Source organism: Hyperolius riggenbachi, chromosome 1, assembly GCF_040937935.1.
Source record: "Hyperolius riggenbachi isolate aHypRig1 chromosome 1, aHypRig1.pri, whole genome shotgun sequence".
Classification (NCBI taxonomy): Eukaryota; Metazoa; Chordata; class Amphibia; order Anura; family Hyperoliidae; genus Hyperolius; species Hyperolius riggenbachi.
The window spans coordinates 666,521,949-666,545,234 of record NC_090646.1 but is presented as its reverse complement, the minus strand read 5'-3'; the positions used below and the strand labels follow the sequence as shown (position 1 = coordinate 666,545,234).

At 46.3% G+C, this 23,286-nt stretch overlaps 2 protein-coding genes across 3 annotated transcripts in view; one reads left to right on the top strand and one right to left on the bottom strand.

Moving 5' to 3' along the window:
* The first annotated feature begins 11,023 nt into the window (after positions 1-11,023).
* Positions 11,024-23,286, top strand: part of LOC137532399 (gamma-crystallin-3-like) — a 198,810-nt gene continuing 186,547 nt past the window's right edge. The window contains exon 1 of the mRNA XM_068252850.1: positions 11,024-11,099. Within this exon, the coding sequence (XP_068108951.1) occupies positions 11,028-11,099 (72 nt within the window). The 5' untranslated portion in view covers positions 11,024-11,027. The remainder of the gene's footprint in view (positions 11,100-23,286) is intronic.
* On the bottom strand, positions 12,115-15,688 carry LOC137532411 (gamma-crystallin-3-like). 2 transcript variants are annotated; one of them, XM_068252886.1, is made up of 3 exons: positions 15,586-15,688; positions 13,830-14,072; positions 12,115-12,442 (listed from the first exon to the last, which is right to left on the bottom strand). In XM_068252886.1, exons 1-3 carry the CDS (start codon positions 15,592-15,594, stop codon positions 12,167-12,169), a joined length of 528 nt encoding a protein of 175 aa, XP_068108987.1. In that variant the 5' UTR covers positions 15,595-15,688; the 3' UTR covers positions 12,115-12,166. The 2 variants fall into 2 exon arrangements, with proteins under 2 accessions (XP_068108987.1, XP_068108980.1); XM_068252879.1 differs by lacking the exon at positions 15,586-15,688 and having other exon boundaries at positions 13,830-14,087.

Here is a 23,286-nt window from a genome sequence, read left to right as displayed (position 1 = left end):
CTACATATACTGGGGTCACTATACATCTGGCTACATATACTGGGGCCACTATACACCTAGCTACATATACTGGGGCCACTATACACCTGGCTACATATACTGGGGCCACTATACACCTAGCTACATATACTGGGGCCACTATACACCTGGCTACATATACTGGGGCCACTATACACCTGGCTACATATACTGGGGCCACTATACACCTGGCTACATATACTGGGGCCACTATACATCTGGCTACATATACTGGGGCCACTATACACCTGGCTACATATACTGGGGCCACTATACACCTGGCTACATATACTGGGGCCACTATACACCTGGCTACATATACTGGGGCCACTATACACCTGGCTACATATACTGGGGCCACTATACACCTGGCTACATATACTGGGGCCACTATATACCTGGCTACATATACTGGGGCCACTATATACCTGGCTACATATACTGGGGCCACTATATATCTGGCTACATATACTGGGGCCACTATACACCTGGCTACATATACTGGGGCCACTATACATCTGGCTACATATACTGGGGCCACTATACACCTGGCTACATATACTGGGGCCACTATACATCTGGCTACATATACTGGGGCCACTATACACCTGGCTACATATACTGGGGCCACTATACACCTGGCTACATATACTGGGGCCACTATACACCTGGCTACATATACTGGGGCCACTATACACCTGGCTACATATACTGGGGCCACTATACATCTGGCTACATATACTGGGGCCACTATACACCTGGCTACATATACTGGGGCCACTATACACCTGGCTACATATACTGGGGCCACTATACACCTGGCTACATATACTGGGGCCACTATACACCTGGCTACATATACTGGGGCCACTATATACCTGGCTACATATACTGGGGCCACTATATATCTGGCTACATATACTGGGGCCACTATACACCTGGCTACATATACTGGGGCCACTATACATCTGGCTACATATACTGGGGCCACTATACATCTGGCTACATATACTGGGGCCACTATACACCTGGCTACATATACTGGGGCCACTATACACCTGGCTACATATACTGGGGCCACTATACACCTAGCTACATATACTGGGGCCACTATAAACCTGGCTACATATACTGGGGCCACCATACATCTGGCTACATATACTGGGGCCACTATACATCTGGCTACATATACTGGGGCCACTATACACCTGGCTACATATACTGGTGCCACTATACACCTGGCTACATATACTGGGGCCACTATACACCTGGCTACATATACTGGGGCCACTATAAACCTGGCTACATATACTGGGGCCACCATACATTTGGCTACATATACTGGGGCCACTATACATCTGGCTACATATACTGGGGCCACTATACACCTGGCTACATATACTGGGGCCACTATACACCTGGCTACATATACTGGGGCCACTATACACCTGGCTACATATACTGGGGCCACTATACACCTGGCTACATATACTGGGGCCACTATACACCTGGCTACATATACTGGGGCCACTGTACACCTGGCTACATATACTGGGGCCACTATACACCTGGCTACATATACTGGGGCCACTATACACCTGGCTACATATACTGGGGCCACTATACACCTGGCTACATATACTGGGGCCACTATACATCTGGCTACATATACTGGGGCCACTATACCCCTGGCTACATATACTGGGGCCACTATACACCTGGCTACATATACTGGGGCCACTATACACCTGGCTACATATACTGGGGCCACTATATACCTGGCTACATATACTGGGGCCACTATATATCTGGCTACATATACTGGGGCCACTATACACCTGGCTACATATACTGGGGCCACTATACATCTGGCTACATATACTGGGGCCACTATACATCTGGCTACATATACTGGGGCCACTATACACCTGGCTACATATACTGGGGCCACTATACACCTGGCTACATATACTGGGGCCACTATACACCTAGCTACATATACTGGGGCCACTATAAACCTGGCTACATATACTGGGGCCACCATACATCTGGCTACATATACTGGGGCCACTATACATCTGGCTACATATACTGGGGCCACTATACACCTGGCTACATATACTGGGGCCACTATACACCTGGCTACATATACTGGGGCCACTATACACCTGGCTACATATACTGGGGCCACTATACACCTGGCTACATATACTGGGGCTACTATACACCTGGCTACATATACTGGGGCCACTATACACCTGGCTACATATACTGGGGCCACTATACACCTGGCTACATATACTGGGGCCACTATACACCTGGCTACATATACTGGGGCCACTATACACCTGGCTACATATACTGGGGCCACTATACATCTGGCTACATATACTGGGGCCACTATACATCTGGCTACATATACTGGGGCCACTATACATCTGGCTACATATACTGGGGCCACCATACACCTGGTTACATATACTGGGGCCACCATACACCTGGCTACATATACTGGGGCCACTATACACCTGGCTACATATACTGGGGCCACTATACACCTGGCTACATATACTGGGGCCACTATACACCTGGCTACATATACTGGGGCCACTATACACCTGGCTACATATACTGGGGCCACTATACACCTGGCTACATATACTGGGGCCACTATACACCTGGCTACATATACTGGGGCCACTATACACCTGGCTACATATACTGGGGCCACTATACACCTGGCTACATATACTGGGGCCACCATACACCTGGCTACATATACTGGGGCCACCATACACCTGACTACATATACTGGGGCCACTATACACCTGGCTACATATACTGGGGCCACTATACACCTGGCTACATATACTGGGGACACCTATACACCTGGCTACATATACTGGGGACACCTATACACCTGGCTACATATACTGGGGACATATACACCTGCCTACATATACTGAGGACACCTATACACCTGGCTATACTGGGGATACCTATACACCTGGCTAAACTGGGGACACTTGAACACCTGGTTACATTTACTGGGGACACCTGGCTATACTGGGGACACCTATAGACCTGGCTACCTATTCTGGGGACATCTATACACTTGGCCACCTATTCTGGGGACAACTATACACATGGCTACTTATACTGGGGACACCTATAGACCTAGCTAGCTATACTGGGGGTACCTATTTTGGGAGAACTGCTGTCAGATCTGTATTTTTGGGGAACCACTGATGCCAGATTACGTGTATTTTGGGGAACCGCTGCCAGATTGTGTATGTTGGGGGACCACTGCTGCCAGATTACATGTATTTTGGGTGTTACGTGTATTTTGGGTGATCCACTACCAGGTTTCACGTATTTTGGGGAACTGCTTCCAGATTATGTGTAGGTTGGGGGAACTGCTGCTGCCAGATTGTCTATTTGGGGGGAACCACTGCCATATTATCTGTATTTTGGAGGAACCTCTGCCAGATTATGTGTATTTTTGGTGAAATGCTGTAAGATTACTTCGACTTTTTGGGGATACACTACGACACAGCTCAAACTTCCCCTGGCAGACCTTTTATACCACTGCTAAGGCCATGTATATTTGGCCCCACCCATGACCACGCCCACACTATGCGTAACCACACCCATTTTTACGCGCGGCGCAGAGGTTTTTGGAGTCCACTCACTTCTTTTCCCAGGACTAGACCCCTGCATCGAAATGCTGCATGTGAAGAGAGGGAGAGAGCGAAGTTACAGAACACTGCCGTCGCCAAGAACAGTGTCGGACTGGGAGGTGGAAAAACTTAGGAAATCCACCTGCTGGCCAAGCAGCAGTAACCCTGTGTTATCACTCCCAATAGAAACCTGCAGCAAGTCTTCACTGTGAGGAAATCCACCTGCTGGCCAAGCAGCAGTAACCCTGTGTTATCACACCTAATAGAAACCTGCAGCAAGTCTTCACTGTGAGGAAATCCACCTGCTGGCCAAGCAGCAGTAACCCTGTGTTATCACACCTAATAGAAACCTGCAGCAAGTCTTCACTGTGAGCAGCAACACCTGATTACTGCTGCTTGGCCAGCAAGTGGATTTCCTCAGCTTTCTCACCTCCCAGTCCGACACTGCAGGGGAGGGTGCACTGCCAGTGGTTCCTCCTGTGTGTCAGCAGCCGAGGACAGAGGTGGTGCTTGCTGAGCGAGCAGCCTCTCAGCTGATGCACCCCCAGTGTGTCTGTCTGTTCCTTACTTACAACCCTGTACTTTCACAACTGGCCAGTGTACACTGCAGGAGTGTTGAAAAATTTAGAGGCTGGGCGAGTAGTAGTTGCATGGGATGGAGTGGAAAGGTAAGCAGCTTCACCCAGTGTGAAACCAGCGACATCACCACCCCACTAGCCTCACCCTCCTACCCTGGGACAAATTAACATTTTATATGTACTGTATGTATACACATGGATTTTCCATTTTACCCTTTTGTGGTCCTTTCATATGAGGAATATTTTACCACAGGAAGTACACACTGAATAGACAATTCAATACTTGATTGAAAAGCGTTCAGGCACAGAACGAGTCCGGCCTCCAATCTGAAGCCTGGCACCGACATGACACAGGCAGCTCAAGATAAATGTCCCTGAATCTCACACAGTGGCGTAGCTAACTAGCTATGGGCCCCCAAGCACACTATACACAGCAATTTATACGGTGCACCAAAACCTGCCAAGGATTTCCACAGTGTCAGAGGTGCAAGAAGGGGATGGGGAACAGTTTGTTAATGATTACCACTATTCCCAGCATCTATAGAAGGGATTACTACCAGCACAGGGAGGGCCAATAGAGAGCTAATATGATCCTTGAGGTATGGCTCCTCGGGGCCCCTCTAACCCAAGGGCCCCGATGCGGTTGCTACCTCTGCAACCCCTATTGCTATGCCACTGATCTCACATAACTTTTGGCATTAATATGTTGTAATGACGTGGATTCCAAATACTGACTTTAAACTTGGAATTGGGAAATTCTGACTCAAAAATCAGAATTTGGAATTGTGCAAAACCTGTACGCTCATCCCTACCCTACACTATGGCTGTGCCAGTGAATCTATAACCAAAGAAGCGGCATCGAAAAATCACCCACCAATCCCGTCTTATTATGCCACAGTTGCCATTTAGGTCTCATCCACTAGAAAGTTCTGAAGGTCAATCTAATGTGAGTACAATAAACATTTAAGATTGGTTACATGATACAATCTCGATTGTATGTACAATTGGTAAGGTAACATTATCAATTTTGCACTGGAAATCATATTCGGCGGATATCCGAATCTTGAAATACTGTAACTAAGTAGATGACGTCCAGGATGTCATTGAGCCAATCAGAGGGTTCCCAGCCTAAGCCCAGGCACCCAATCACAGAAGGGAACCCTGGCCAGCCCCCCCCCCCCCCTGTATAATAAGGAGGGCTGCCATGATGAGAAATATCATCCTTGCTTGTGAATGCTCACGAAGAGACATGCTCCAGTGCTGCTGTTCAGTGATTAACCCCTTTACTATCACTACACTATTGTTAATTAGGTAGCTACTAGCTAGCTAGATTTCATTCAGCGACAGAAGCCCAGTGCACACCAAAAACCTCTAGCAGATCCGCAAAACGCTAGAGGTTTTTGAAGCAGATTTCAGAGCGATTCTAGGCATGTCTAGAGAGGTTTTCTAAACATGCCGAGCGTTTTTGGAGTGTTTATGTAGCAGATTTCATATATTGTTACAGTAAAGCTGTTACTGAACAGCTACTGTAACAAAAATGCCTGGAAAACCGCTCTGATCTGGCGTTTTTCAGGGCGTTTTGTGTTTTTCCTATACTTAACATTGAAGGCAGAAACGCCTCAGAAATCCTAAAAATGCTGCAGCAGCCCGGGAGTTTGCGTTTCTGGTGTGCACCGTCCCATTCACTTTCATTAGCCAAGCGGTTTTCCCCCTGCAAGTGTTTTAAAAAATGCTGCAGAACTGCTCTGGTGTGCACTAGGCCTACGTGTGTGCTGCAGGGCTGCTGCAGGCAGCTGCTATGTGTCTGTGTGTGCTGTGCACAGACCTGGCCAGCTGCTGCCTGCTGGCCTGCTAGCTTTAGCTACAGTATAGGTTAGGTTAGGGAATAGGATTACTGTGTTATTGCGTAGTTAGTACTGTAGTACTGCAGTCAGTGCTAGTTAGTTGTTAGAGTAGTAGAACTACTGTGTTAGCTTACTACAGAACAGCTGTGCTGCTGAGCAATGCCAGTGTGATGATAAGTGTGCACTAGTGTCTTCTCCTCTGCTGTCTGTCACTCGACACGTGGCACTTTGAATTTGGCACTTTGCACTTTGCATTTGGCACTTTGCACTTGGCACTTGACACTTTGCACTTTGCACTTGGCACTTTGCATTTGTGGCACTTGGCACTTGGCACTTGGCACTTTGCACTTGGCACTTGGCACTTTGCACTTGGCACTTTGCACTTTGCACTTGGCACTTTGCACTTTGCACTTGGGACTTTGCACTTTGCATTTGTGGCACTTTGCACTTGGCACTTTGCACTTTACACTTGGCACGTGGCATGTGCCAAGTACAAAGTGCCAAGTGCAAAGTGCAAAGTGCCAAATGCATCTTTTCTTATCAATTATCATTCACTTCTATGAGAAATGGAGTGGTAAAATGATCGAAAGTAAGATCGGACATGTTGGCAATTATCTATCGAACCACCTATCTGCTGAAAAAAACGTATGGTGTATTCCCAGCATTAAAGACCTTGTCCTGAAGGGAGGGGTTGACAGTGCCCACCCTGCAGGAGGGGATAGTTTTATGGTCAAATCGAAAGCGCATGAAATTGTAATCGAAACCACTTGAAGTTGAAACCGTCCTATTATGAGCATCATAGAGCAGCACGGTGGCGTAGTGGTTAGCGATCTTGCCTTGCAGTGCTGGGTCCCCTGTTTGAATCACAGCCAGGACAACATCTGAGAGGAGTTTGTATGTTCTCCCTGTGTCTGTGTGGGTTTCCTCCGGGCACTCCAGTTTCCTCACATGCCCCAAAAACATACTGATAAGTTAATTGGCTCCACCTAAATTGGCCCTAGAATACAATACATACACTACATGATACATACATAGATATAGAACTATGGTAGGGATTAGATTGTGAGCCCCTCTGAGGGACAGTTAGTGACAAGACTATATTCTCTGTACAGCGCTGCGGAAGATGTCGGCGCTATATAAATACTAAATAATAATAATACTTGATGAGTTGTATTGCTCGTCCCTGTACCTGTGTAACATTACAATGTCTGTCCTGTAATGGGGTGCCTGCAGTGAGAATGATCCCTCAGGGATACTTTAGCAACAGCGGTTTGCTGATCGCTGGCGATCAGCAAAGCGCTGTAAAGCTACTTATGCAAATTCCACGTGCAATTTTCCAAAAAAATTTCCACATACATGACTTTCTAGTTATTTTCCGTAGGTTTTTCCTCAACGTTTTCGTCCGCATCCGTATGCACATTTTTACATAGCGTTCTTTCCGTGCATACCAGTGAAGGTAATTTACATGAAAATGTATCTAATTAACATCAAAATTGCATTTGCACTCCAATTTTTCTACATTCTCACCTACTTGCAATTAATCGCACAACAAACACAAAAAAGCAGACCAATTTTAAAATGAAAAACAAATGCACTGAAAAACAGAAAAGAGCAGGACAAAAGTGATGTCACAGAAATATATTAGATGAGAAGTGAGCACAAGAGTATAAAAACGCACAACGCACATGAATTTTATAAGTGCAAATAGGGCCAAAAGGATTTGAAATTTAAAGTAGTAGTATACATTTTCTTTAAAGTGGATCCTTACTCATTGCATAATTGTGTTCCTTTCAGATTGTTTTAGAGATTTCCTCAAGCCAAAAAGTTTTTTGTTTTTGTTTTAATACTCTAATTTCCTACAAACTAAACAAGCCTCGCCCACAGCATTTCAGAGAGCCTTGGCATTTTCAGACAGTAGCAAGGGCTCATGGGAGCTCAGCCTGGGCAGGAGGAGGGGGAGGTGTTACTAGCCAGAGATTTTTAAGGGGAGGAGGGAGGAGGAGAGAGGAGTGAAGTTTTCACAGGCTGAGTGCTAGAAATGCAAATCAGCTTGCCTGTGTGTAATGTTTACAAACAGGACATGGCTGCTGTCATTGTATCACAGGAAGAAATAATCATATTCTATTGAAGCTGTTTGCAGTTAGATTTGCTGTGTAAACTATCTAAACTTTAGATAAGATATATAGACAAGTTACTTGTTATAGATACTTTTTCATCTCGGATCCGCTTTCAGACTGGGCATACTGCCTCACTTGTAATGTGTTTCTATAGGCCACACAAATCTGCGCAATTGTTCTGCATTTGTTTGCATTGTTGTTTTTGCATGAAAATGTTTTTTTGTTTTTGTGTTTTGCATGCTGCAAGCAGTTCTAATTCTACTGTATTTTCCAGCAATTTAGCAAAAAACTTGGAAACCCTTTCCCAAAATGTAAAAGAAAACACAAAACTAAAATGCTATTGCAGTGAGACACACAAAAATAAAAATGGTTGCAATTTTTGTGTTCAAATATGCGCCCAGCCTAACAATCGAAAAAAAATAGACAGCATGGGGCCCTCCCTTTAAAAGCAATTATTAAAGAAAATGTGTACTGTCACTTTGAATTTTAAAAGTTTCACCAAGTGACTCAGAATAATAAAAAAAAATATTTGAATCCCTCCACTGGCTTCCTATCCAGTCCAGAATCAGATTCAAGATACTGTGTCTGACCTACAAATCTGTCCACAAAACCTGTCCAACCTACATTTCTGATCTTACTCAGAGGTACACACCTAGCCGCTCACTTCGCTCTTCCAATGAACTTCGCCTAACCGCCCCGCGCATCACCCAGTCCCATGCACGCCTCCAGGACTTTTCAAGAGCTACTCTAACACTATGGAACTCCCTACTTCCACCCATTAGGGCAGCCCCCTCCTTCAACATCTTCAAGAAAGCCCTCAAAACTCACCTTTTCACTCTGGCCTACTACCCCTCACAATTGCTCTAAACCCACAGCCGAACTCTGGTCCCCTACCTTTCATGTCCCTACCTCTCCCTCTAGATTGTAAGCCTTTGGCCAGGATCCCCCTCCTTGTGTGTCCTACTTGATCATGCACCTCCATTACTATGAACCCATCCTATGGATCTGAGTGAACCTAACTAACTTGCCTAATCTCCATGCTTCATCCAGTGACTGACTAAGCATTACCTTGTACTCATACTGTGCTGTGTGATCTCCATGCTCCATCCAGTGACTGACTAAGGCCCGGTTCACATTAGCGGTGGCCGTCCGGAATCGCCGTGCCGGAGCCGCACCGCTTGCAGAACGGACGGAACGGACGCACGGCATAGCAATGAAAGCCTATGCGTCCGTTCACATGCGTCCGTTCTGCCGGACCGGAGCCGGACCGGATCCGGGCCGGATCCGGACTCCGGCCTCCGTTCCAACATGCGCTATTTTTTGATCCGGCTCCTCCGGCAGCCGTATCCGGGGCGGAGCCGGACTGCACCATCCGGCCAATACAAACCAATGGGAACCGGAGAGCGCACAACACACTGGCTGAGAAATCCGGATGTTCTACCCCACTTCCTATGCGATATTGGATGGGGACACATGGGCAAGCATTTTGGAGTGGAGCAGCACAGCTGGATCCGGATCCGGAGATGTTGGCAGCATGTCGCAGGTGGAGGTGAGTGCTAAACAGCAGAGGGCCTGATTCCACAGGTCCCCCTTCTGCTGACCTCCCAGACCCCAACATTTTTTTTGTTTTTTACGTTACTTTTGCCAAACGGATCCGGATCGCATCCTGATGAACACCTGATGCAACCTGACCGGATCCGGATCGGATCCGGATCAGAACCGTACGGTTCCGATCCGGATCAGAACCGTACGGTTCCGATCCGGATCCGGTCCGGATCCGGTCAGGTCATCCGGTCCGTTTGGCAAACAACCGCAAGTGTGAACCGGGCCTAAGCATTACCTTGTACTCATACTGTGCTGTGTGATCTCCATGCTCCATCCAGTGACTGACTTAGCATTACCTTGTACTCATACTGTGCTGTGTGATCTCCATGCTCCCATCCAGTGACTGACCAAGCATTACCTTGTACTCATACTGTGCTGTGTGATCTCCATGCTCCCATCCAGTGACTAAGCATTACCTTGTACTCATACTGTGCTGTGTGATCTCCATGCTCCCATCCAGTGACTGACTCAGCATTACCTTGTACTCATACTGTGCTGTGTGATCTCCATGCTCCCATCCAGTGACTAAGCATTACCTTGTACTCATACTGTGCTGTGTGATCTCCATGCTCCCATCCAGTGACTAAGCATTACCTTGTACTCATACTGTGCTGTGTGATCTCCATGCTCCATCCAGTGACTAAGCATTACCTTGTACTCATACTGTGCTGTGTGATCTCCATGCTCCATCCAGTGACTAATTGACCAGTGGTCTTTCTTGTATTCCTGTATTGTCATTTTGCTGTTTGTCACCCCTAAATATTGTCTGTAACCTAAACTAATGTCCAGCGCTGCGTAATATGTTGGTGCTTTATAAATACAACAAATAAATAAGGCAGTGAATGCCACCATGGGGAGGCAAGGGTAGGGGTGTGTACATTTGTGGGGCACCATCAAAGTCGTTGCTGTGAGGCCCCAAGAATTGTAGTTAACACCCCCCCCCCTTTTTTTTTTTACAACACTCTTTGCGATCTAGGACCATTTCATTTTTGGGTAGAGGCGTGGTCAACCCACTGTACTGATTCCCCTGAGGTTGTGTTTCCCAGAAGGTAGTGGGCTTTACAGTCGAGTGGCTGCTGAGAGGATGAGGTGCAGAATATTCCAGGACTTTAGGTCCTGGAGAGCTGGACAAGAGAGTGCCATTAGTCCCATGCCCACTAGTGAACCTGTGAGGATGGGAGAGCCATGAGGCTTGTAGATGTCAGAGACTGGCTAAATGTTGAGAAGCTGCCTGTGACCATGAAGAAAGCCCTAACTGTGAGTTGGCACAATCAAGCAGAGGGTATTATTGTTTGACCATTTTATTATTTTAATACTGTGTGGAATATTGTGCTTTGGACACATTTTGGCTACATTAGTTACTTCTGCTTTTGTTTTCATCCTAAAGATGTCTAAGCAGTGTTTTGTAAGCTCACTATGTCTCAACCGCTGCTATCTACCGTGCTTTTACATTTATCATCACTTTTTGGTTACTTCAAACTCAACTTCATTTCTCCTCTTTTACAATGTTGACCATTTCTTAATCTTTAGTAAAACTCAAGGGAGCATATGAGATCGATTTTTTTTTAAAACTATCTGAACCTCAATCCACTTTTTCTTCTTACGTTAGACAACATCCTGGTCCTCAATGAAAGTTTGTTTTAAAACTCAGACTCTGTTTCTACTCTTTCTCTCTGCTATGGAGGTCTGAACTACAATCATACTCAGACCTGGCCCAGGAAAGGTGGCCATGTAGGGCACCAAACTTAACTTGGATTAAACTGAACTACTGTAATTGCCTTCAATGACTCTGAATTCCCCCATCTGTAGCCCCCATCACTTCCACCTGTACAAAATATCCAAAATATACCTCGTCTAATGTGATCACAGCAAACTAGAGCTTTGCAAATCTATCAGCTGATAAAATTAATACCATGATTCTCCATGAGTTCACGACCATCCATAGTCTCCTTGATGGCAATTTTTGTAGTATAAATTGGTCAGCTATTTACCACACCGGCTGGGGCAGGCTGTGGTGGGATAAACTTTGTGTGTGTGTGTGTGTGTGTGTGTGTGTGTGTGTGTGTGTGTGTGTGTGTGTGTGTGTGTGTGTGTGTGTGTGTGTGTGTGTGTGTGTGTGTGTGTGTGTGTGTGTGTGTGTGTGTGTGTGTGTGTGTGTGTGTGTGTGTGTGTGTGTGTGTGTGTGTGTGTGTGTGTGTGTGTGTGTGTGTGTGTGTGTGTCTGTATAGGAACTAAAGCTCTTTATATGCAAAACAATACAAAATTGACAAGATAGTTTCATCAGATTTATTGCAAGACAAACTAGTGGTCATATTTGTCCTACATTAGTAGGAATAATGGACACGTCTGAAGGAACCGATTCTGGGAGTTGAAGCTCCCCAATCAGTGTATCTCCTGTACTCTCCGGGTCTCAGGTAATACTGGCGCCCCCTGTAGCTGGGCTCCTCATAGAACATCCAGAAACCATCTTGTACTTGGACAGAGTGGATGTCATTAGAGCGGAAGCGTTCATAGACCTGAGGACAATCTTCAGAGAACTCCATCATCTGACCTCTAAAGTCTTCCCTCTCATAGATCCTCACTCTGAAGGAGCCTTGGTGCTGGTAAAATAAGAAATATTAGAATAACATCAATCAATTTAAGGGTAGAAAAGAAAAATAATAATAGTATGATGATGATATTAACAATTATGTCTATAATAATGACGTCTTGCATGACACATTCTTAAAGACAGCCATGATGAAGCCAAACCAAGAAGAGACACGAGGTAAGTATTTTAACTTTTTTCATAGTTTTCAGTTTTAGGTACACTTTAATGGAAAATACTGCCTAATTATATATATATACTGTGTATATATATAACCTGTGTATATACTATATATATATATATATATATATATATATATATATATATATGTTTTGTGTGGTAAATGCTGACTAATTATGTATATTTTTGTGGGGGGAACGCTGGCTAGTTAGGTGTGGTGGAACGAGTGGAGGGGAGATCCATGAGATTTTTTCAGCGGGGCCCTATGATTTGCAGTTATGCCCCAACCTTATTCCCTACCAAGCCTAGAATAAAATAAACACCACACACACAAAAACACCATTTAGGGCCAGTGCCCACCAAAAAGCGCTAGCGTAATCGCAAATGCTCAGCGCTTTGTGACGTGATTTTCCTAGGTGAGTCTAAGCATGAGCCTAGCGATTTTCTAAGCATGCCTAGAGATTTTTGGAGCGTTTTTGTGTAGCGTTTTTTATTTTTTGTTACAGTAGAGCTGTAACGGAACAGCTTCTGTAACAAAACCGCTTGGAAAATCGCTCTGACCTAGCGCTTTTCAGAGCAATTTTCCATTTTTCTGTACTTAACATTGAGGCTGATTCGCCTCAGATATCGGCAGAGATGCTGCAGGACTCGCGTTAGCGTTTGGGAAAAAATTACATCGCTCTGGTGTGCTCCATCCCATTCAAATACAGTAGCCAAGCGCTTTCCAAATTGCTGGCATTTTTAAAAGTGCTCAGAAGCGCTCTTGGTGTGCACCAGCCCTTCAATAGTATCTGAGTATCTGATCATTTTCCACCAACTGTCTACTATCTTATCCAGTGCAGTAGTCCAATAAAGATGAGCTCAACCGACTAAGTTAGCGATGTGAAACCTGCAGTCCAGAGGCCGGATCTGTCCAGCGTGTGCTGTAAATCTGGACAGCCAATAGGTGGCCATATTCACTCTCCTCCCCCTCACATGACACCCTGTGGCCATGGAGAGGTGGTGCTGGAATCGGCAATCAGGTGAGTTTTAACCCACTCTTATCCCCCGCTCACGTCTCTTCAGGGAGGGAGGAAGAGATTTTAGGAATGTGGCCCGTGGTCCACAGCAGGCCACGTAAGGTTTGCCCAAGCCTGGACTAAGACAATCATGAAAAGGCGGCACCAAGTGAAATCCATTGTCAAGCGATGTATGACAGTCAGCAAACTGCTTTTTCTTACCTGGGGGCTCAGGCGACAAGACCTGATGGAATCGTTGTATCCCATCCATTGCTGGAAGTTAGGATATTCTCCTCTGTGGAGGAAATACTGGTGTCCTCTGTAGTTGGGCTGCTCATACAGGATCCAGTTCCCATCTTCCACCCGGATGGAGTTGCAGCGTCTGAAGAAGGAGGACAGGTCAGGACATTCGGCATGACACTCATAGGAACGTCCCTGGAAGTTCTTGTCCTCAAAGAAAGTGATCTGTGAAACAGACATAGGACATAATTAAGTAATATATATTTTTGTTGTAGTTAGTCGTCCTTATGTAGCTGTGATATTTTCCTAGTGCTGTTCCGCTCTCTCAGTTGATCTACCATACCGTTGGACATGCTTCTACCATAAAAACAATCTCTCAAAAGCCACCTCTTCAAAATTGTCTGCCCATGTCTCTCTCTTTCTTCACTGTCCTTTATGTATTTTTGTACTTGGCTTAAAGGGTACCTGAAACTAAACAAGGAAAGAAATGTGAATACTTACCTCGATAGTGTGAAGCCTCAGGATAGCCTAGAGGCTTCCCCCATCATCCTCCACCCCACTGATCCAGTGATTGAACCCTCTAAACCCCTCTGAAGGGTTTGTTGAATATGTTCTCCAGGCTATGCTCCCGTACATGAACAAGCATGGCCACACTGCTTTTCCCGCCATGTACAAGTGGCTCTGTGCTACAGCACAAGCGCAAGGTCCACTGTCTAGACCAATGCAAATTGTTCAGATAGTGAATCAATGAGGATCCCCAGCGGGAGCTTCAAAGATGCTTTGCCGGGGCTCTGTGACAATTACAATGGTGTACTTGTGGGGAAGAGCAGAGGATGTTCGGTGAAGATGCTAGTAATTTTCTAGTAAATTGGCAGAGAAGGTATCAGGCACTGTTTTTGTGTGAAAACCGGGAGGGTTTGTTTGCTAATTGGCTGCACTTGTGGCTGGGCAGAGGGAGAGGGAGGGTCTCCCAAAGCCCCTGGCTGGGCCCCACTGCAATCCCATGTCCACACGGGAGGAAATAATAATCTTCACAAGTATACATTGCTATCGTGTGAAAATTAGAATTTTAGAACTTTATTCAACACTGCTTTATTTCATCTGAGGAAGCGGACTGTGATCCACGAAACGCGTTATCATTTTTGTGTCTGATTATTAAAATGTATTACCTATATTGGCGTTGCCCCTTCTTCTTATTTTTTGGGGCACCTTCTCCCTCCCAGTGATATTGTTTACAGCCCCCTAGCTATTAGAGGTTGCTGTCAATTGCTTGTTTTGTGTACCCAAACTATCGTCGTTTTCTGGAGAGTGACCCACACATTTGAAGACAAAGAGCCTGAGTGGGGATTTCCTCACTGGTTTTTATACTGTGGTTGCTGTTCTTGCAACCCACCTTTGTGAGCACCTCATCACTTTGTATTTATCCAGAACCTGACATTAATATACTACATATTAAGGGGGCTCCTGGTCTCTCTCTGCATTTTTCCTGTATCCGTAGGAAGTCTTTCAGACTCCTCTGGACTACACACCTCTTCACAGTACAAACATGCTGTCCCTGTAATCTCTGCCGCCTGATGCAAATGTTTTTCCTTGCTTCAGGAGAGAACCAGCCCTGCTCATCATGTCACATGTCACTTCATGTACGCTTTAAGTTTCTTTTTCAGGCATAATACAGAACAGGACAAGATAAAAAAAAAGCTGTGAAAATTCACTTTCACCCCTCATTTGTTGACCTTACCTTTCCCATGGTTCTCGGCTTGTCAGTGAGCTCCGTATAGTCTGCCACTAGTAAATGGCCTTTATATAGGCCGTGTGAAGGGTCCCATACTGCCGTTCTGCCCAGTCATCAGAATGACGAGCTATTCTCCTGTACAGTATAGTATAGATTGTTCAGTGTACAGTGTTACTATTGTCTGGGTCTTTTTTTGCTTTTATCAGTGACTCAATGCTTTACCTGCACTACTGAAAGAGAACAATAACTTTCACTGGGTCTCTCAGTCACATGACTGGCCTGACGGTGATGTATGTGGGATTTATGTCGGTATACAGGACCACTAAACCCATGTCTGTAGCACAAGCCAGCTCAGCATGCATCAAACCTATTCTGATTTCCAGATACAAAGGCACTTATTCAATCCTCGTCTCTCCTAGGAGATCATTTAATCTACTGTTTAAAATAAATTTTCAGCTCTGCAACTGAAAAATGTACGCCAAAGTTGGTGAAAAAGTACTGCCAAAATTATCCTGAGTATTTTCTTGCTTGCTGGTGACTTGAAAAGCATTATGTTGATAAAGTGTGAAAATATCACTTAAAGTGAACCCGAGGTGAAAATAAACTGTTGAAATAAATAATAGGATATCTATCCTCTTACTCCTAAATATGACTTTTTGAAGTATCCCAGAATTTGCTTTTATTTTTAAACATTTACAAAGTAGGTTGAAGGTTTTACTGTCTCTAATCAGTAGCAGTTTACTAAGTGTCCCAGAGTGAAAATACATGAACTATTGACCTTATTCTATCTCTTCCCCTGCCCTCAGTTGTATGCTGCCAGAAAAACTTTTATGGCTGTAATTTGCTTATCAGTGATCTTTACTATATTCCTGACAAGACAGAAGCTGTCACTTCCATGCCTAGAAATGAACTCTTTCAGGCAGCAAAATAAATTAAGCAAAACAGCCTGGTTATTAATATGTTTTGTACTGTACTTACACATGTTTATCTCACCATGTCACATGTCACCTCAGGTACACTTTAAAGGAGGAAATAAATTGAATAAGGACCAAAAATGATAAAGACGAAGATACAAGATGAAGATGAAAAAATGTAGTACAGGAGTGGCTGTGTTTTAATAATGATAACAGAGTATTAGTGTGAAAGATCGCGGAAAAGCCGCCGCGTGTGCTACTGAGGAGGCGGCTGATTCCGCGTCCAGTGCGGCGGTTTGCACGCGGAAGCGTGCGTCTGGTAGCAGGGCACAACGCGGAAAAGCCGCCGCATGCAACAACAGTCAGGCGGCTGGTTCCGCGTCCCGCGCGGCGGTTTGCACGCGGCAGCGTGTGTCTGGTGTGGCTGAGTCTGTTAGTGCACATAGGCTTAGGAATACACGCGCGCGCTGAGAGGCAGAATTCTTATACTGGGCAGAGAGAGTCAGCTGATCACGCCAATCAGCTGACTCCAGAGCAGGATACTATTGGTTGATCAATTAGGGGTGGTGCTGGAGAGCACTACTCCATATATAGTTCCTGCTGGTCACTTGCAAGTTGTCTGCCGTTGTGATCACTACGTGGAAGCACTCAGACCTAGTCAGATCCTCAGTGTGTTTGAACCAGGTGGACCTGGGAATTCACACTTAGCCAGATTATTTGAATTGTATTCTGTTTATGCTTAAGCTAGTTCCAGGGTGTAGAGACCAAGGACCTCACACCCAGCTTAGGGAACTGTGTTATCATCTGTGTTGTACTTCAAGCTAGTTCCAGGGTGTAGAGACCAAGGACCTCACACCCAGCTTAGGGAACTGTACTACCATCTGTGTTATCTTTCAGACTAGTTCCGGGGTGCTGAGACCAAGGACCTCGCACCCAGAATAGGCATTGTTTGATTTATGTTATGACTTATAGCTTTTCTGACTACTCCTCTGTCTTCTGATTCGGTACCTCGTATATCTGATATTCCGTTGCCAGACCCTGCTTGACTTGGATTCCGAATCAGCCTTCTGTCTTTGTATTTTATCTGTCAGTGTGTTGCCGACCCGGCGTGCCCGACCTCGAGAGCTATCTCTCCCCTTAAGAGATAGTCTCCAGATCAGATAGTGGCATCCACCTTTAGGTGTCACTCACTCTCTGGCCCTTCCTGTCTCCAGCCTGACTCCACCCCTTGGAGAGTCTCAGGCTGCTGGAAGGTTCCTGTGCTCCCAGAGCAGTATCTCTTTACTGTATATCGCCTGCTCAGCAGGTGCATCACTCAAAGTATTACTGTTACACCAAACACTCACATATCATAGGTGTCCAGAGGTTAGCAATATATCTGATTATCGGTGATTCTGCAGATCATCAATAATCGGGTATATATCTGCATTCTTGGTGATACTGCAGATCACCAATAATCAGATTCTCTCTGCGTGCTGACACCAATTGTTACAATTAGCAGATAAACTTGTAATATTAGCAATCCTTTTTCTCATATAATATAATATACTGTGATTTGTATATTAAAGCAACTGAAAATAACAGAAAAAAAACAACTGTATCTATCCTTCTACCCCTGAAAGTAACTTTTTTAGAATCCTGCAGTTTTATATTCTGTTTAAAAGCTAAAAAATTAGATTTCATGTTGTACTGTCTTAGCTGAATGACACAGTTCAGAGCCACTGGCGTAGGGCCCACGGTCGCAGTGGTCGCCATGGCGACCGGTCCCGCGGGTGGGAGGGGCCCGGTCCGTACGTGCTCCAGGTGCTGGCAGGTACTCACGCCAGAGTCCTGTTGCGCCCCAGGCCCCAGCATGTCACTGCTCATCTCTGCAGCTGCTGCTGTTTTCTGCGAGTCAATCCTGTGTCCTCTGTCGGCAGATAGAGGCAGCCTCTGTGAATCAATCACACCATCTCCAGGCTGCAAAGATCTATCCTTTCATTCTCCGCAGCGGCCGTTCATTCTTCCTCCACTTCCTGGTTCTGGACATCACGTGATTACACGCAAGGTGCAGAACACTGTCTGAGGCGGCTATAGAATGAGCGGACGCTGTGGATGGAGGGACAGATCATTGGAGCCGGTGAGATTGAAACGCCCTGACGCTGCCTCGTATTCTGCCAACAGGAGGAACAAATCTATGCCCAGAACACAGCAGCCACCATGATTTGAGCACTCTCTTTTTATGTGGGGAGTTTAAAGAGTTTGAAAGCACCTCTGTGTGTGTGTGTGTGTGTGTGGGGGGGGGGGGGGGGGGGGTGTGTGGGGGGGTTGGGAGGCTGGCACTTCAGCACTCACTTTAGGGGTCGAGCTTTAAATCACCCATGGGGGTAGGAGTTTAAGCACCTCTGTGTCCCTCACCCATATTCTGGGGGGTGGAAGGGGAAGCATCTCTGTGCCCCGGGTGGGGGAGGGGGAGCACCTCTGTATCCAACTCCCACTGTCTGGGGAGTGGAGTGGGGTTAAAATAGAGTGACCAGACGTCCCGGATTGCCCGGGACACGTCCCAGATTCGGGGTCTGCTGTCCCAGGCTTAATGAGGTCCCGGGAAACGTCCCGCTTTCAGCAGCGGGACGTCCCGGCCTCGGGACTCTGGCCACTCTCTCCTCAATGAACTGGCAGCGGCGTCTATAGACGCCGTGCCAGTTCATTGCCCGCAGCCCCGCTCCAGCCTCCTCTTCCGGTGTCTGTTTCCGACACCAGCAGGCGAGCAGGGCTACGGCAAGATGGCTGCCGAAGCCCTGTACTGGAGACCTATTTGTGTCACTAGTACAGGGCTTCGGGCGCCATCTTGCCGTAGCCCTGTCAGCGCGGGAGACCAGAGCAGGAGGAACAAGACGGTCCCGGGACGGAGCAGCGCGCCAGAGGCCGGACACTTCTGCCAGGTGAGTAAATGCTTTCTTTTCCAGGTGAAATGTTTGCCCGCATTGTTTCTTTTCCAGGTGAAATGTTTGCCCGCATTGTTTCTTTTCCGGTGAAATGTTTGCCCGCATTGTTTCTTTTCTGGCGAAATGTTTGCCTGCAGTGCGTTTCTTTTCTGGCGAAATGTTTGCCGCATTGCGTTTCTTTTCTGGTGAAATGTTTGGCCGCAGTGCGTTTCTTTTCTGGTGAAATGTTTGCCCGCAGTGCGTTTCTTTTCTGGCGAAATGTTTGCCCGCATTGCGTTTCTTTTCTGGCGAAATGTTTGCCCGCAGTGCGTTTCTTTTCTGGCGAAATGTTTGCCCTGATTGCGTTTCTTTTCTGGTGAAATGTTTGGCCGCAGTGCGTTTCTTTTCTGGTGAAATGTTTGCCCGCAGTGCGTTTCTTTTCTGGTGAAATGTTTGGCCGCAGTGCGTTTCTTTTCTGGTGAAATGTTTGCCCGCAGTGCGTTTCTTTTCTGGTGAAATGTTTGCCCGCAGTGCGTTTATTTTGTACTGACATGTTGCCCGCATTGCGTTTATTTTGTACTGACATGTTTGCCCGCATTGCGTTTATTGTCTGGTGAAATGTTTGCCCGCATTGTGTTTATTTTGTACTAACATGTTGCCCGCATTGCGTTTATTTTGTACTGACATGTTTGCCCGCATTGCATTTATTTTATACTGACATGTTGCCTATTGCGTTTATTTTCTGGTGTCCGGGGTAACTGTTACTGCATTTATTATTTAATGGTCATAGATGGCTATGTTTGCTGCTTTGTGGTTACGGTATACTATTAGCATCACACAGTTTCTGCACACCCATGATACAAAGTCTCGTTTGTCCACATCATGGCGTAAACACTGCTTTCTTATGCCTCGCTGTTACATCATTACGTTAGCTCCGCCCATACAATGTCATGGCCACGCCCATTTTTTCGGCCTCCCCCAGTCTTCACCGCTGCGTGCTCCTCACTCCTTCCCACTTGTCGCCACGGCGCGCTACGCGCGCCGCCCCCCCACGCCCCCCCCCCCCCGTCCCAGGTTGGACCCACAAAAATATGGTCACTCTAGTTAAAAGCACCTCTGTGCCCTGTCTAGGGGGGAACACCCCTGGGACCAGCACCTACTGTCTGTGGGAGAAGAACTTATGTGCCCAGCATTACAGTGCCTGAGTGTCCCACCTCTGATTAGCCTCCAGGTGCCTGCGTACCCACCTCCAATCCATATCTAACAGGCTCCTGCTCACATAATCCTAGACCGCACACATTGGCTCCATCCCCAGCTCCACCCCCAGAATGCTGCTTCTTTGTGTATCTGACACAGACACAGCAGCAGGGGTGAGCACTGGATGAATTGGGTTTCATTTGCAATTTATCCTGATAATTAATGCACCTGAGCGGGCAGATGAGTGGGGGTTTACTTACCCAGCAGCTCTCTTCTTTAAGGCGCTCCGATTCGCGGTCATGTGACTACCAGGCTTCCTCCATCAACTCGGAAGGAGGAAGCAGTGGTAGTCACGTGACCGCAAATTGAAACGCAGCTTGGGACTGCCTCGGGACGCATTAGATGCAGTTCCAAATGAAACTCATTCAGAATTAAGCTGGAGCTCACCCCTGGCAGCCAGGCCACGAGTGGACAGAGAGAACAAGAAGGTGGGGTGCTCTCCCACTGTCACCCACCCCACTCCCATTGTCATCCACCCAGTGTCACCCTCTCCACCTAGTATTACCCTACCCACCCAGTGTCACTCTCCCCTACCCAGCTTCACCTTCCTCCACCCACTGGCACTCTCCTCACCCCGTGTCACCCTTCCCCACACCCAGTGTTACCCTCCCATAAGTACCCAGTGTCACTAGGGATGATCGGAACCAGCAAATTCTGTTCCGCCGGAAATCACGGATTCCGTCAGTGTTACATTCCGTCGCTATGAAAATTCCGCTGGATTTTTACTTAATTCCACGAAATTCCGAATTCTGTCGGAAAAAGTTATCACACTCACCTCCAAGGGTCTGATCTTCCTCCTTCTCCAAGGGTCTCATCTCCCAGGGAATTGTAGTTTTTCAAAACCCAGATTACATACCATGGCTGGGAGTTGAACCCAGGTAGCAGTGTGTGTTAGGTAACTGACTTACCGCTATACCACCAACAACACTACATGCTGAAGCCAGCCTAGCATGTACCATTATGATCAATCCACAAGAAAAAGTAGCATGCTTAAGGATTTGTAGCATGTCAAAAACCAACTCACCGTCACTGGGAATTGAACCCAGGCTGGGAATGGAACCCAAGTCTCAGTGTGTGTTAGGTAACTGACTTACCGCTATACCATCAACAACACTACATGCTGAAGCCAGCCTAGCATGTACCATTATGATCAATCCACGAGAAAATGTAGCGTGCTTAAGGCTCATGATTACAAAATGGTATGCTAATAAATAGCATGACGCAGTTTCTTGGCCCTGGGAGCGAAAATGTCTATTTTCTTACATGTCATGTCTGTTTTTATGGTATTTAGGGCTGTGTTTTTCCTTCAAGGAGCAGAGAAACCGCTGCTAGGTTCATGTACATTTGGCTTCTCTCAGGCAGGGGTCTCACTTGCCACCGCATTTTCCTTGCAAAAATATATTGTAAAAATATATTGCTGCTTTACACTGTCATTGATACATTTGCACATGAGAAAGCCATGCATTTGGGCTGGGACGGCCGCAAATGGGACTCTGGATTGTATTTTTCCCCCAGGCCAAAAGGTCCCAGTCCTCCCCTGACACAGTCTTTCTGTGAGTAGCTGCCTGACTTTTACCCACTGATTGTTTCACCTGTTTCTCACACACACACACACACACACACACACACTCTCTCTCGTAATGCCATTTCGCGTGAGTGCAAGTACGGCCGCAGAATCCTGGAAAACACACATACACACACGTGTTGTGCACTTCATGTAGCTATGAGTAGGTAGCTACCGTACTTGTAAACAACATTTAAATTATACACCACTGCCCACGGCAGAGGAAGGGGGGATTAACTTACCATGCTGCCGCCTTAGCCTATCCGCTCCCCTCGCGTTCCACGTCACTCCCATGTTTCCTTCTTCTGGGTTGAAGGTGGAAGCATAGGAATGACATGAAATGTGATGTGGAACGCAATTGGAGTGCATCGGCTAAGGTGGCAGCATGGGTAAGTTACCCCCCCTTGTTCTTCCATGGGCAGTGCTGTCTAAATTAAATTTAGATTACGAGTAGCTACGTATTAGTAGCTACAAGTAGAGCACAACGCTAACACACATAAACAGTGAATAGTGGTTCTACTCCCTCGTACGCTAGTAAATTGGTGGGAGGAGTGGGTGTTGGCACCTGGGGGGGGAGCCACATCCAGATTCTGCATCGGGGCCCAGAAGTCTGTAGCTACGCCACTGTTCAGAGCCACAATCCATGAACTATCTCTGTCCTGCACTCAGAAGCTGTTCTCTGCCAGGCAAGAGTTTCATAGCTGGACAGTTATACCCCTGTTATCCAGAATTCAGTTAACCAGGAGACTCAAGCAACCAGGAAAATAATTCTGGCTTTGCAGGATGCATAAATCTACTTTTATGCTTCCTCTGTTACATGTGTTAAATTAAGTTCAGTGTGTCCTTTGTCTTAATTTGTTTTTAATTAGTTTATTTCAACATGAATACAGAGTTTATGGTTAAGTATACAGTGTGAGGTATAGTACTGATTTTTAGCTGGGCCTATTGTTAACTTCGTCTCTCAAGCAACCAGAAACTACACAGATCTAGCATCAGCCAGTCCCCATTGGTGCCGGATAATGGAGGTTTTACTGTAATTAGTTATCGGGGAGGGTCAACTAGGTGTCCA

Excerpts from the sequence above, each read along its gene's own strand:
- LOC137532411 (XM_068252879.1), bottom strand. The coding sequence starts at position 14,087 with ATGTCTGTTTCACAGATCACTTTCTTTGAGGACAAGAACTTCCAGGGA. Across the intron at positions 12,443-13,829 it reads CTTGTCGCCTGAGCCCCCAG|CACCAAGGCTCCTTCAGAGT; the intron begins GTAAGAAAAAGC and ends TTATTTTACCAG.